Source organism: Chroicocephalus ridibundus, chromosome 9 (genome assembly GCF_963924245.1).
Source record: "Chroicocephalus ridibundus chromosome 9, bChrRid1.1, whole genome shotgun sequence".
NCBI classification, from domain to species: domain Eukaryota; kingdom Metazoa; phylum Chordata; class Aves; order Charadriiformes; family Laridae; genus Chroicocephalus; species Chroicocephalus ridibundus.
Genome location: NC_086292.1, coordinates 45,617,422 through 45,632,150, shown reverse-complemented (window position 1 = coordinate 45,632,150; position 14,729 = coordinate 45,617,422). Strand labels below are relative to the sequence as shown.

The window sequence follows — 14,729 nt, the reverse complement described above, 5'->3', positions numbered from 1 at the left end:
CCACGCCGTCCCCCCCGCCCCGAAATGGCGGGCTCCCCGCGGCACCGCGGCCGGGCTTTCCACAAACAGCCGAAACGCCGCAAAACACTAAGGCCTTTCCAGGAAAACTTTGCTCAGGCGCCAGCGGTCGTGACCGGGCGAGCCCCGGCCCTGCGCAGCCGCGCTCCCAGCGCCCTGTTTTCCACAGGATGGCTCGGGGGGAGGCGGTCCAGTCAACGCCCCCAGCACAAAGCTGGGGCAAGCAGAGCAGGCCGCTACGGAGTTTTTTGCCCTTTTCCTAAGTGTACAGGTAACGTTTCCAGGTGTTAGGGTAGTCCAGACCTGTCCTGAAGCAGAGAGGAGCTGGTCTGGGGATTTCTGTCAGCTTTGGTTCTGCAGGTGATGCTGGTAAAAGGCTCATCTCCAAACACCTGTTTCCAGTGTGTGTTTAGAGGTCTCGCTCCACAGGTGCATGTGTTTGGGACTTTAATGACTAAGTGCTTGAGAGCTGCTGAAGAGCAGAGGGAATTCTGTGTAAAAATACTTCAAAGTTTTTAAGGCCAAATCTGAGGCAGCATCAGCAAGTGTTTACCCAAACTGAGCAAAAACATGGTTTAACAAAAGAAGCATGGTTTAGCAGGGACAAAAGGAGCAGTAAACATGTTGCTTCTTGACCACAGAAGAATAATTAGTTGGATTATTTTGGTATAGGGGTGAGATATAAAAGCTTTTCTACATTGCAGAGTACTTACCCCTTCTTTAAAAAGTATTCAGGAACAACTTTCTTTGCTGATCGTGAGCTGACTCTAGAACAAGAAATATGTGGCCTCTAATGATGAATTTTTTGGGAAAAAAAGTCACTCACCCCTCATCTTCTATCAGCAGAAGTTAATTTACTGGTGTTTCTAACAGTAGGCAAAGAGGTGCTTTGCCCAGCAGAGGCCAACAGAGGGAACTCAGCCATTCAGTCTGTGGTGGACTTACAGCCTGCTTTGAAATGAACAGAAGTTACTTCCCAAATGGCAGTGCTGCTAGTGCTTGGTGAGGGAGCTGGTTTTAGGACAGGTGGATCTTCTACACATGCTCCACCGTGGATTTCCAAGGGAGTCTGGCATGTGTAGTGTTCCTGGTTTATATTTGACTAGGAGCACTTCCAAGAATCTCTGTTCACGTACTTGTTTGGATAAGGGCCCATTGCATCACCTCAGTTAGCTTTTGCTCTGCTTTCCCTCCTGCCCTGTTTTTATACTCTTCTTAATTTGTCACGCTAGCAGGTAAATGGAGAGAAAGTGAATTTATCTTCTGAAACGCATTTTAAGGTGCTGCCATTTATCTAAAGCACCTACTTCATCCCCTTCAGTAAAATAATGATGTTGTTCATTAGTTCCTCTAGCTGCTCATGGCTAAATGCGCCGTAGTCAGATTGCTCTATTTTTTCTCCTCCTATCAGCCACTTATGAAAGTCAAACATTTGTAATAATGCTATTGGCTTTTTTTGGAAGTCTCTCAATTCTGCTGATGTTTTTAAATAAAATATCTCTAGATGAATGGGACTTGGTTTTTCATGTCCAAGCATACATTGTGCTGTTGGGCACTTGAATGAATGTCTACGTTTTTCCCGTCTTTTTCATTACTCTCCAGTTGAATGTTTAGAATAGTTATTTTTCCATCCCCTTCCTCTTTGGGAACAGATGCTGTTGTTTCTAGGTATCGTCCAAGTTTTGGCTTAGTTATTTAATTGGATATGCCTATCTTTAAAATAATTATGGAACAATTGGTAATAGGTTGAGTGTACAGCACGCTTTAAGAGCATTATTGGAGTCAAGCATTAGCTCTTCTTGTGCGAATAGTGCTTTTTAGTTTATGTTGTGCTGTAATTGAGGTGCTACAGCTGCATATTCTTGAGGTCTGTTCCTGTAACTGTTTCATAAAGCAAAATTGCTTACGCATCCAAGTTTCTAAACCCCTTTATAGGTCTTAGGCAAACCTTACCATTGAGAAGCAGGCCAGCTGTTGACCTAGAACTTGAGGTTCTTGTTTTAAATTCAGCCTTGTCACAAGTTCTTTTTTATTTTAGAACACTTTCCAAGTCAGATTTGTATGTGTTAACCATCTGACAGCAAAGCTAGGAAATACATTCAGTGAGTAACAACATATATATGACGACTCTGGAGCCTGAGAAATAGTTACTGGATGAGAAACCTGTATGTCTAGGTTAACAATTGCTCTAGTGAAGCCTTAAACTTCATCTGTCTCTCTAGGAAGACAGAAATCTTCCTGCCTTCCGTGAAATCCATGTTAATCAGTTTACAGGCAGGAGGTCCGCAGCCTGGAAGGTGGAACCACAAAATTCAGGTAGTATATAGCTGCTATATATGTCATAGAATCATAGAATGGTTTGGGTTGGAAGGGACCTTTAAAGGTCATCTAGTCCAGCACCCCTGCAATGAGCAGGGACCTCTTCAACTAGGTAAGGTTGCTCAAAGCCCTGTCCAACCTGACCATGAATGTTTCCAGGGATGGGGCATCTACCACCTCTCTGGGCAACCTGTGCCAGTGTTTCACCACCCTCATTGTAAAAATTTCTTCCTTATATCTAGTCTAAATCTACCCTCTTCTAGTTTCAAAACACTACTCCTTGTCTTATCGCAACAGGCCCTGCTAAAAAGTTTGTCCCCGTCTTTCTTATAAGCCCCCTGTAAGTACTGTAAGGCTGCAATGAGGTCTCCCTGGAGTCTTCTCTTCTGGATGAACAACCCCAACTCTCTCAGCCCATCTTCATAGGAGAAGTGTTCCATCCTTCTGATTGTTTTTGTGACCCATATATCATGAAAGTGGCCCTCACATCTAGAAAAGCTACTCAAAGTTCTTCAATGACACTAAGCAACAACATACTCCTTCAGTATAATTAAAATCTCATGTATGAAACAGGTAGAATTTTATTCAGACTGAGGAGTGTGTGTATCTGAGAGGTAAGGGCTGTCATAACCTCCTTACTTTCCATGCCACAGGTAAGGCAAGTTGCCGAAACCTTGCTTTCTTTAACGTAAATATGTAGTTATGGTCTAGAAGGAAAGAAATCAGGAAACGAAATCCTAGCTATTTCCCTCAAAAAAAAAAAATACAGGCCAAACCCTAGCAAACAAATACGAATCCCTTTTCGTAATAGCATTGCAGTGAATACACTCCTTCCCTTGAGGGAAAGTATGAGAAAACAAACACCACAGGAGAAAGTCTAGCCGGTTTAAATTTGCAAGTGGGAGGTGTACAGACATTATGGTTGTGAGTGTGTTAGAAGAACCTACGTAGTGCAGACTGGTATGTATTTTCCACTTTGTATAATGGTTGTGTACTGAGAGACTCCCAAACACTTTGTGTGGCAATTCACAGTTCTGGTGTGTTGTCTTTGCAAAGTGATTGTCAGACCCTCAGGTCGCACATATCCGAAGTAAACTGGGTCCTGCTCGCTTACTGAGAGGTCTGTGGATGCTTAAAAATGTTGTGTTTGTAACCTTTCAAACTGCTGCCTGGTGGCTAGTCTTTATAGTATTGCTGACAACAGATGGCAAATGGCTCTGCTGATGTAATTCTTGCTAGTGTTTCATTCCCGTGAAGTTGCACAGTTTCAAAATCTCGGAAAGTGCCTCCATATTTTTTCAGCATAATGATTTCAAGCCAAACTAAATAAAAACATTTTATATTGGTCAAATTCCCATGGTGTCATGTGACATTTTTGTAATGATTGCCTTGCAGCAGTTTCAGATAAGTGCATGTTTGGTAGCAATTTAAGGCCTGTGTCCTTTAAGTAATGCTTATTAGTACGTAACAGATGCCGTTTAGAAACATTATGCCTTTTAATAGGCTCTGCTTTTAGACTACATGTTCTCATTCCAGGCAGACTGTGGATCAGGCAAGCTTGGAGGTATGCTGTCATTTATGCAAAGCCTAAGTCAATTTTCTGGTCTGAAGTCAAGCCATGTGTTTTTCCTTGTTTCTTCCATTCTGGTCAGAGCTGCCTTGCTGTGTTTTTCCCCCTAGTCATATCTTTGGCTGATTGTCAAGCCATTACAATCAAAACCTTTTGCATTTTTAACCACCAGCAGTGGTTTCTTTTGTCCTTACAGAACAGGCTGTGTAAACTGAATTTAAACAATCTCAGCCTACTGTCAAGAGCACAGCAAGCACAGAGTTAGCCCTCTGTTGCCAGCCTGTCCTTCCTTCTCTGCTTCTTCCTCCTCCCAAAAGGAGAAAAAGGGAAAAGCAGAGCCATGCTGATTTTGGAGCACCTTCAAAGACATGTAGAATAGCTGACACAATGGCAGAGAAACAAGAGAGATGTTTGCATATTTCCTCCGCTACATGCAGCTGTTTATTAAAGCAAGTTCTGAGACAGGCTGAGAGGCTTGTGCAGGTGACGTATTAATTTGCAGCAGCATAACAAATTTAGCAAAGTGGAAATTACTTGGGGAAGGGATTTTTTTGTTTCTTTCCCTTTTTTTCTGAAATTAATTGCTTTGTTTTGAGATTAGTCTGGCTGTACAAATTGCTCCTTGCAAGTAATTGGGAGAAAGGCTGCTGCTGTCTTAGGCAGACTTATGCACTCTACTGGTGGGAGCAGTAGATCTGTCAGATGTGTAAAGCATTTGCAACTCAGATTATACGGTATCTGAAACTGGTATCCCTGAAAATCTAGACAGTTGTCTCATATTTTCATTGCTGTATCGTTTGTTTGGAGAACCAACAAACAAGCCAGGGCTTTTGGTACACATACTGCCATAGTTTGTATGAAATGAAGATGGGCCATGTGTAGTGTGGCCTGAGGTTTCCCACGCCTGCGTTGAATGATGGTGGTAACAGGGAAATGTATTTAACGCGGTATTTAAACACTAGCCCTGGTCTCAGGCTGTGACAGTGGGTGTTTCAGTAATAATTTTAAATGCTCCTTGGTCTTAAAATGTGGCTGTTTTCTGAAATTGTCCTAACCGGCAGTCTGGCTGGCTTCTCCCCACGGGATGAAATCTTGTTCAGGCTAGACCATTTGCCAAACTCAGCTGTCATTTCCTGCCATTTCACTGTTCCTTGTTTATCACTATGGGAGACATTGTGTTCCTCTCTTCCCTTAAGTTATAGGATGACTTTTAAGTTATAGGATGACTTTTGACCAATGCATCCTCCTTTCTGTCTTCGGTCTTTGTGAAGGATTGACTTAGCACTGTCTACATTTGAACTTGTGATTCAGAAAAGCTCCGCTGCTGTTCATGGAATCTTTTCTGTCATTTTCCTTTCAAATCAGCCTCTTTGAGTAATGAAAATACTTCAGTGATATATTTCAGTGTCATTCAGGGCCTCACATTTCTTCTTTGCTTAGATTTTGAGAGTCAGACTCTAATTTGAGGTCAAGCCTGGACTATGAACTTCCGCTGGCATAGCTATTTTGGCTATGGGTATGATGAAATGAGATGTAGCACTGATGTTGTGCTGGGAAAAGCCCCTGATATGGACATAGTCATTCTGGAAAACTTGTCTGTTTTTCTTGTATATTTTATTTCGTTTAGGGGGTAGACAAATAAACTCACAAATTTAGATCTTTTTTTTCCTTACATGTGCAAGAGAATCCATACCACTGCCTGTAGTAGTTGAAGTTAGACATTTCCAGGAACATTTCTGCCCATTTCTTGGTTGTATGGAAAACAGTATATATTAAGAACTCAATTCTGATGTTTGCAGGTTCAGAGGTATTAGCAGCAAACCTACTGAATCAATGGAATTTCCTTGAGGAAAACCTGATGTGAACATGAACCTTAAAGCCTTAATTAATTACAATCCTGAATGTCCTTTTTCTGTGGGACTGCATCTTCTCCGAGTTATTCTGTAAGCTCCCTCCTCCTTTTTTACATCTAAGCACTGTGAAAAAGAGAGTTAAATGTGCAGAAGTATGAATTCCTGATATGTCATAGTTGCAGCTGGTAGCAGTTCCATAGTTTAACAGTATGCTACAGTTTTTATTCATAAAGGCTGTTTCTGGGCCATAATACCGCAGCTTTTTTCAATTACATGAGGTTAGAACTTTGTGCAAAACATGCCAGTCCAGATGTGCATTCTGTGTATAAAAGGACAGGAGATAGCCTGTTTACACAGATGTATTTTAATTTATCTGTGCTGTGAGTTGGGTGTGGCTTCATTTTTGTAAATGTAACACTGCTAAAATCCATCCGAGGAAAAATAGATATAGTTGGAACCTGTTTGCTGAAACTTTCAGTAAGGGAGTGCTGCAGGTTAGAGGTGATTAATGCCATTGTGTCATTTGTTCAATATGCACTTGCTTTTCTAGATTTTAAAACATTTTTAAAAATGTGGTTTCATCTAGGTATTTTTACAAAAAGAGCTAAATAATTAAATCAATTATTTAATTCCTTTGGTTTTTTTTTCAATTTCATAAATTGCAGGTTACTTTAAGTTTTGTAAAATAAATAACACGTGACTTATAGACCCTGGTCATGCAAGGTTCTGAGGGCCTTCAAAGCTCGTTGAAGTGAGTAGAAATTGAAGGTGTTTGTTTTTCAGAGTTAGGCTCGTCTAGTCGGTGCCTTTGCTAAATAGATGTATATTCTTCAAGCTTTTTTCTTCCCTTTTCTGAAATCAGTAGTAAAAATGTGTTAGCAGGAATAGGATGGCTAATAAGATAGCATCCTGCATTTGGGATGCCTAACATTTGGTCTGCCCTCCATTTGAGTGACAGAATTTGCAGTAATGACATGTATAGCTACAGCTGAAGTCATCTATTTAATGTTTGGTTTCTTAATTGGGAAGGAGATTAGGATTATTTATTTCCCTTCTGCTTTCATTTATTGATTCCACAGCAGAAAATTATTTACCAATGGAAACTTATATTTAGTTTTTCTTCTGAAGCCCTTCTCACCATTTGAATTGTGACAGAATAGTAAGTAATATATAAATGCCATTTTTGGATGGAAACATAGAAGCCTGTTAATGCCAATGCTTTTTTTTTTTTTTAATCCTGTACATTCCAAGAGTGATTGCTCTATTAGTAACGGTGAAAAGCATTGTTTTCATTAATGATGTACAGCATGTGGTTAAGAGCTGCCTTGCCGTGTTGGACACATATCACACCACAGCATTTGCCCACTAGCTCTACTGCCACCACACATCGTTATGGTAGTGTAGTTTCACTTACACTAGAACTTGGGTTTTTGACATGTACTTGCTCAGTTCAGTTCAGGATGTGAGAGTCAGGTTCTGCATGTACTCCTGGGAACGTGCCAGAGACCTCTTCCTTCCTTTGAACGGTTAAACAAATATGGTTGTCTAATGATAACCACATGCACAGAGCTGTTCAAGCTCATTGGATGGAATGGAGAAGAGTTGGTGTTAAGCGCTGCTGTTCAACACAGAGGTCCCACTCCTGTGAGAGGGTAATGGAAACCACTTTGTTCTATGTGCGTGATTTAGAAGGGCAAAAAAAGTTACCTTTAGATCCCAGGCATTATCATGGTTGTGCTGCCATAGTGTGGCAGTGACAGTCCACAGGAGAACAGAGAACAATTTATGTTATATGACATCTTTGTCTTTTTATGTTGTGACTTCAGAGGCACTGATAAGGAAAATGTCACACCCTTTTGAAGTGGTAGATAAGACATACACTTAACTGATAAGAAACCAGACAGAAGATGAAGTGATTTGTTGGAGGCCACAAAACCACACCTGTGTTAAGAATAAATCTTAGGAGTTCTGGTCTCAGTTGCCTGGTTTAATTACAAGAACATTCCCTCCTAAATATCGACATGATAGACAGTCTTTTTGTGTTGCTGCACAAATGTTTATCTCATATTGCAAAGTGTATTCTGATTTAAAAGAAGGGGAAAATACTTCTTAGTCAAAAAACCTCATGGTAATGTCAGAAACACTTAGAATCTGCTGAAGTTTTGGTGGATTTTTTTGTGTGTTTTTTTTTGTGTTTGTTTTTGGTTTTGTTTATTGTGAAATATATTGGCATGAAAATAAAGGCAATAGTAAAGCCAATAAATAAAAGCAGTACTGCTATTGCAAGCATTAGAAATGGCAAAACTGAATAAAAAATAACGACACTTGAAAGTTAGAAATGTTAGCTTCTTTTTATCTGTCTTGTTTCTGCACCACTAGAAATCACTTAAGTATTTTTCATACTTTTACATGTAAAAGTATGCACAAATTTGCACAAATGTACAAAGATGTACAGTCCAGATATAAATCCTGTTGTGACTGATGGCTTTTCTGTAAACATTCTTAATGGATGCATGTAGTATCATTCTCTGTGTTTGTAAAACATGAAAAAGTAGTTGTAGGATAAATGATTAATTCACTTCAGACATAACACTTTTCATGCTTCATCTACAGTGAGGTTGATGTATTTTGCTTTACAATCTGGCTGCATCCTAAATGTTCTTACAAATTTCTGAAATGGGCTTTTCAACAAGTAAGTCTTTCCTGGGAGTACCAGCAGTACCTTAATGCATCGTAATCAACCCAACGGTGTGTCTAGTCTGAAATAACTGCACGACCAACTTGTTGGCTTAAGGAAACGGTATTAATAAGCTACATATGAATGCAGGAATAGAAAATTCTTAACAATGATAGCAATTACCTCTTGTTTAATAAATTGTGTATTGGGTTCATGATCAAAAAGGACTTAAGTATATTGGCAATACATACTAATTTGAAACTTAAATGAGTATTTAAAACACATTATAAAGAGATAGAGTTGATTGTCCCAAGTTGTAACTGATTTGTTAGATAATGGCAAAATAGTAAAACTAATACATAGATACTAAACTGACTAGCCTAGAGAAAGAGAGCTTGAGGAATTCAAGTTATTTCAATTGCTTCAATTGCTGTAGGATTATATTTATGAGATAAGTCTGTGGTTATGTATATTGTAGGCAAATTATTTCTTTTATGGCACAGGGTTTAGCTGCAGAGGATATAGAAGGATCATCAAAAAGAATCTTCAGAATATCTGATTAGATTGAAGCATGTCATTTCCCTTCAGGCATTACAGCAGTCTGTAGTTTCGCTTGTGGAATTTCACATACAAGTGTGTGCACCATGTGTTTTCTGTTGTATTGAGAATAAATTCTTTTGCCCATGGAAAAATATTTCCTGCTTACTTTAACTGATAGAATGAAATTCTTGCTGAATCTGTAATGATGGGGGTCTGTCTCTAATCTACAAAAACTAATTTCTAGCTTAAGGTAGAATATTGTCTTCTGTTTTGTGATTGCATTTGTCATTTATCTATTTAGTGCAGAACATAAGCATGTTATGTTAATCAGATCTATCTGGATTCCCACATATGGATCATAAGTGAAGTGAACTTTGTCTGACTTCTACCTCTGCAGAAGAATATTTGTCCACGTCCTGAAACCACTGTAAAATTCAGTTCTCTATTTCGGAGAAAATCAGAGGTGGAATAGCAGTGGGTTTAGAAAAAGCTGAGTTTAGGGGTCAGGACTGAAACAGGGGCCTTGGCTTATGCCTTATTGGCAGAGTTGCGTGGTGTTTCAGGCTGAGGTACCTATAGGTGCTGGAGGGTAGTATCTCATAAAGATGACTGAGTTGTATGGGCAGTACCTGCTTGATTCTATAGCTGGTTTTAGCTATAGCTTTTCACTTTAAAAATCATATTCTTAGTGCAAATTGATGACAGATCACTAGAGTGAGAGAAGATGCACTTGCACATCCTCACTTGAGAATGTGGCCCAGACTGCTCCATGGAAACAAAAGAGAGGAAAAACAGAAGCAGTGTTAGTTTTTGCTTTAAAATCCATTCTGTATGCTTGAAATGGAAATATGCCTATTCAGATTTCTTATTTATTTATGTCTAAATAAGTTGGTTTTTTTCTTCCCGTGGAATTGCATACACTTCCTCCTCATTCACCCTGAATGCTGATGCCCTGTAAAAGACAAAGTCTGGTACCTGTCTGTAAACCCTTCGTTGTCACTGCTGCTGTAGAATCCGCCTAGATGATGTCTTGACCTTGTTTACCAGCTTTGGCTATTTAAGATGGCACCCCTTCAGCGCGAATGTCAGGAATCCCTCTAATGCAGTAGGCCTCCCGTTCTAAATTTACTCTCCTTATGGTTTATGGTCCCTCCTCTGTGGCTGCAGCAAGAGGCCCCCTTTTTATGACTCACCCCTCCTGCCCCCCTTCGCTCCCTCCCTTCCTCCCTCCCCCGGATGGTAACCCTTTGTGCACATCGCCTGCTGAAAGAAGTGCTCGCTGGGTGTCTAGTGGATTGGCTGCCACAATGTGCTCTTTTGTTGCCGCTAGGTAAGATCAAATTCAAATGAAATCCTATAGTTCAAATTAGGTTAAAAGGCTGTCCTTGGAACTTTGCAGTGTTTGGTATCCCAAGATGCTGGTAGGGGCCTCAGACTGAAGCACTCACAGGAGAGTAGCGCTGCTTTTCTTTTAAAGCAAAGTTAAGAAATTATTTTGCATTTGATTTTGGAACCTTTTTAACATCCCGTTAGCCGGCAATAATTATTGTTGTAGCCAAATGTCTAATAACACTAGTTATAGTTAGACTTTGTCAAGGTTTTTTTATTTGTTTCTATATGCAAAAAAAGAATAAAAGGGACATATACAAGAGGGCAAATATAATTTCTTCACTTTGTACTGGGGAAAACAGGGAAACACATTAGTTGATGTAAAAAAAATTTCAAATTGGTGATTATTCTCCTGCCTATGGCAGCTGAACAGTATTAGTGATATGTCCATGTGTGTGCAAGTTTTGGGGGGATGTTCATAAAAACCACCCTTAGCACAACTGACTTCTTGAGGACTGTCCAGGGTATCTCAAGTTAGACTTCTGCTCCGTGTTGTCCCTGAAGGAACTTCAGTCTCTCTCCCCCCTCCCATATATACAGAAGCCGAGACAGATTTGTTTTCTTCATGAAAAATTTCTGGATTTCTCCTTTATTGGAATATGTGCTCCTAACACACTTGGGCGTTTTCAGAGTATTACACCGGAAAGACAAGTTAACTGGAAGTCTAAAAGCATTTTTTAGCCAAAAAAAAATACTTCCATGGAAAGCTGTATTAATGGAAAGTTGATCAAAAGTTTTCTCTAATGCCTCATGATTTAATCTGTGACATTTCATCCTTCAAATGGTCACTATTACCTTAGAATACAAGCATATTATGTACCAGAAAGACAGTGTAACTTTGAAATTACTAGTTGTTTTGTTCAGTGAGGAGAAAATATGATTGTGCTTATTAAGTTGTTCTGGCTTAACAATGGCAGGATGTAGCCTTGTAAGCAGCATCTCATGAATAGTACTTATTAGCATGGGCAATATTTTTCTTTGTGCTAAACGTAAGTCTTACATGCTGCTCTCTTGCAAAGAATTAATTTACTAGTAAATTTACTTCAGTAACTAACTAAAGTTTTTAATAATGATCTTTAATTTCTGTCCCTTATATGGCTTCTTTGCTTGCTGGTGTTACAGCGGAAGGCCGCTGCAGAAGAAAACTGCCACTGCTAAGTACTGGCTGGGATCTTATAATGGGACTCAACTTGCCAGTGTTGCAGTGCTGCTTTCTCTCCCACTTTGGCACATACAAACATACTATGAAAACCATTTACAGAGCAGCTTCTGTTCAGCATTCTGACTACATAGCTTTGCTGTCAAGTCTCAGGATGTAAGCTGATTACCTGCAAAGGGCAGGAAAATAGTGTTTAAAGCATTTTAAGCAGTGCTGGGTGGTGGTGAATTATCAGTTGTATTTGGTGAATTACCCTTTTGCTGAGGAATCGGATACTGATCACTGCCAGAGGGATGATGGTGGGACTGTGGGCAAATAGTCTGACCTGGTACTGCAAATCCCATGCTCCTACTGTTACATGGAAAGGTATAATTTTCAATATGGTACTTTTATGATTCACACTTTATGAATCTTAATATAGACTTAATATAGTTTAATATGGCCCTGGTAAGACCGTTCATTGTCTCAGCCGTTTACTTTGTACTTACTATCAGTGCAGTTATTTCACATTAAACTTGGATCATGGGAGCTGCCATGTGAGAGCAAAGAAAGATTAAAAATGGAGGATTTAGAACTAAGATTCCAGCTATAGCAGCATGGTGTAAGTTTTTGTCTTCAGTTTGGAGCTTACAAGAGTTGCAGGTGTAGCTTGTTGATTGAAAGCCCCTTAAGTTGAAAGTCTTTCTTTCCTATCATAGAAGACTGGCAGAATACTATTTGGACTTCCAACCCATTTCTTCTGATGTTCTTTATCTTGAGCTGGTGATGAGCTGCCTATCATTATGATTTTTTATATTGGAAAGGGGTTGCTTGGTTCTTCAGAAGCACTGAGTTGGATGTTGCATTTAGGCAACCGGCATCAGATGTATGTAATTTGTGTTTGCATGCAATTAGCAAATACCTTGCATGAATACCCCTCAGCATTGAGTCTCATGGATTAAGTAATGTTGCATAAAAGATGGTGGCTACTATTTTGGGAACTCTTACGTAGGTAAGTATTTTAGTATTTTTTGTCATTATTTCATTCAATTGAAGTTAGTCAAAAAAGAGAAAGAGAAAACTAATGATATACAACAGATCGTGGACTGACCCATAAAGGGGCAGTCTTCCAAGAAAGAGTGGAAGCTTTGGAATTCTTTTCCTGTTATATTTTTGGACAGTGCTAAAACTCAGGCTGTGTTTTGAAGAAGTTTTTTTGCTCTTCCAGCTTTAAAGCAGTTTACTTACACAAAGAGAAATTTGAGATTAGGTTTGTTGAATTCAAGGGAGGCAAATGCAATTTGATGCTGTCATGGTTCTACTTTGTAAAACTGTATGTCAAGAGGCAAATAATATATAGATAGGTTTTTACCAGCCTTACTAGTTTAGATCAGCATTATACAAAAGGCTCTAATGGGAACAATAAGGGCTCAGCTACACCAAGCAGCTGTTGGGGAAACCAAGGCTTTACAACTTATGTTTCTCAGTTCCTTTAAAAAGTAAAAATATCTTGTGTTTTATTTTAACTCCAGGTTGCCTTTACTTGGTAGACACGCTAGCAGGAGATCCAGAGGTTCTGCAAGTAGATGCTGAAACATACTATGAAAAACTCTTGAAGAAGTCATCATCCACTCATGATGTTTTTTTGATCCCTGGAGAAGAAGAGGTAGTAAGCTGATGTTTTTCATACTGCCAGTTAGATACTTGCAAACTAATTTGTTGGTTGTGCTCATAGTCTGTCTGTAGACAGGGGTAAACAGGTGTGGCTGGATTACAAATCTCTTAAAATCAGCAAATTCTGCATTATTTCAAATAGTTTGCATGCTGCAAATGAGAGAGAAGCTTAAACTACAAGTCTAAAACCCTCTGAGTGTGAATGAGGGTTTGAAGTACTTAGCTGAACTTTGCATCTTGACTTGCCTTCTAACAGGACTGAATCAAAAGTGAATTTGGTAGATGTTTATACCATGGCATAGTTCTGTATTCTGCCTCTACTGTGCAGTTAACACAGGTATTGTGATATAATCTATCTTTTATTTCCATTCTTTTCAATATTTATATTGATAATTTGGAATATAGGTTCTCCCAAAGCAATTCTGATCAGATGTGATTGATAGATGGTATAAATACTGTAGCTGCCAATGCTTTAGGGTCCATTCCTGAGCTACCTGGGGAGTGGATTGGAGATGACTGAACAGGCCTATTAAAAATTCTGACTTCAGTCAATATATGAAACCTAGATCATAAAAGGTGTGCTGGGCTGTTATTGTACTGTCAAACTGTAACTGGATTAGTTGGAATAAGTATTTTGAATACGGTGGCCTTTCTACAATTTAGGAAAATCATATGCAGTAGTTTCCAGAAAAATGGGATCTCAGGTGGGTAGCTTCATCCGTCAGCCGTGAATGTAGCTAGCTTTAGATACTCTTTTAATGCCCTCTAGTGGACCATGTAGGGTTAAATACAAACAAACCTGAAAATGCAAAGATCCCCCAGTTCAGGGCTTCTAGGTCTCAACCTCTCAACCTCAGCCATTCATGCCTTGGTTGTGCTTTTAGAGGCTCATTTGCTGTTCCATTAGAAGGGAGGGTAAATTAAAGACCCAAGCAGTGCTGTGCGTATTTCTGCAATAGGTAGACACAGTGAGATCAGTAAAGGTGGACTTCTGGCTTTTGATTCAGAACTGTCTTGATTTTGTGGCTTGTCATCAAACCTTAAATATATCACGTGACTGATTTGAGTCTCATAGCAACACATTTCGCTTTGCATTCATTTAATTCAGGTCTAATCTAATCTGCAGTCAGACAGCTAGTCAAGGGCATAAGTAATGGTAATGTTCTTCCTGTATTGTTTTTTTCCTTATACTCTATAATAAATAGTTCAATGAATGTTGATATTTTGTAAATAAAAATAAATTAACAAGGTAAAGCCCCCATCCCCAGTGAACATCTGAGCTAACAATCTCTATTACATACCTACAACCTGAAGGATGAGGGTATTGGTGTTGAAATAATGACTGTGGTTACCAGGCTTTTTTTTTCCTCTGTGTGTCTGAATTAAAGCAGGTTTCAAGTGGCAGGACTGGCAACCATGAATAATTATTTAGCAAGTGTTAAGTGGCTGTCAGTCCATTTGCTCCGGTCACGGAACTTCTTTTTGGTATGGCATGGTCTTTGGTCAAGCATTCAGTACGCAAATAGCGAGGATTATTGCTGGTCAGGATGG

The 14,729-nt window shown here is 39.4% G+C and overlaps 1 protein-coding gene across 2 annotated transcripts in view; it reads left to right on the top strand.

Annotated features, from left to right (window-relative positions):
- Positions 1-14,729, top strand: part of LOC134520273 (protein FAM169B-like) — a 43,443-nt gene that overhangs the window by 377 nt on the left and 28,337 nt on the right. Inside the window, exons 1-2 of one of the 2 annotated variants that reach the window (XM_063345373.1) lie at positions 10-289; positions 13,037-13,170. In XM_063345373.1, coding sequence (XP_063201443.1) covers positions 25-289; positions 13,037-13,170 — 399 coding nt within the window. In that variant the 5' untranslated portion in view covers positions 10-24. Of the gene's footprint in view, positions 1-9; positions 290-13,036; positions 13,171-14,729 lie in introns of those variants that run through there. The other variant, XM_063345374.1, reaches the window with a different exon arrangement.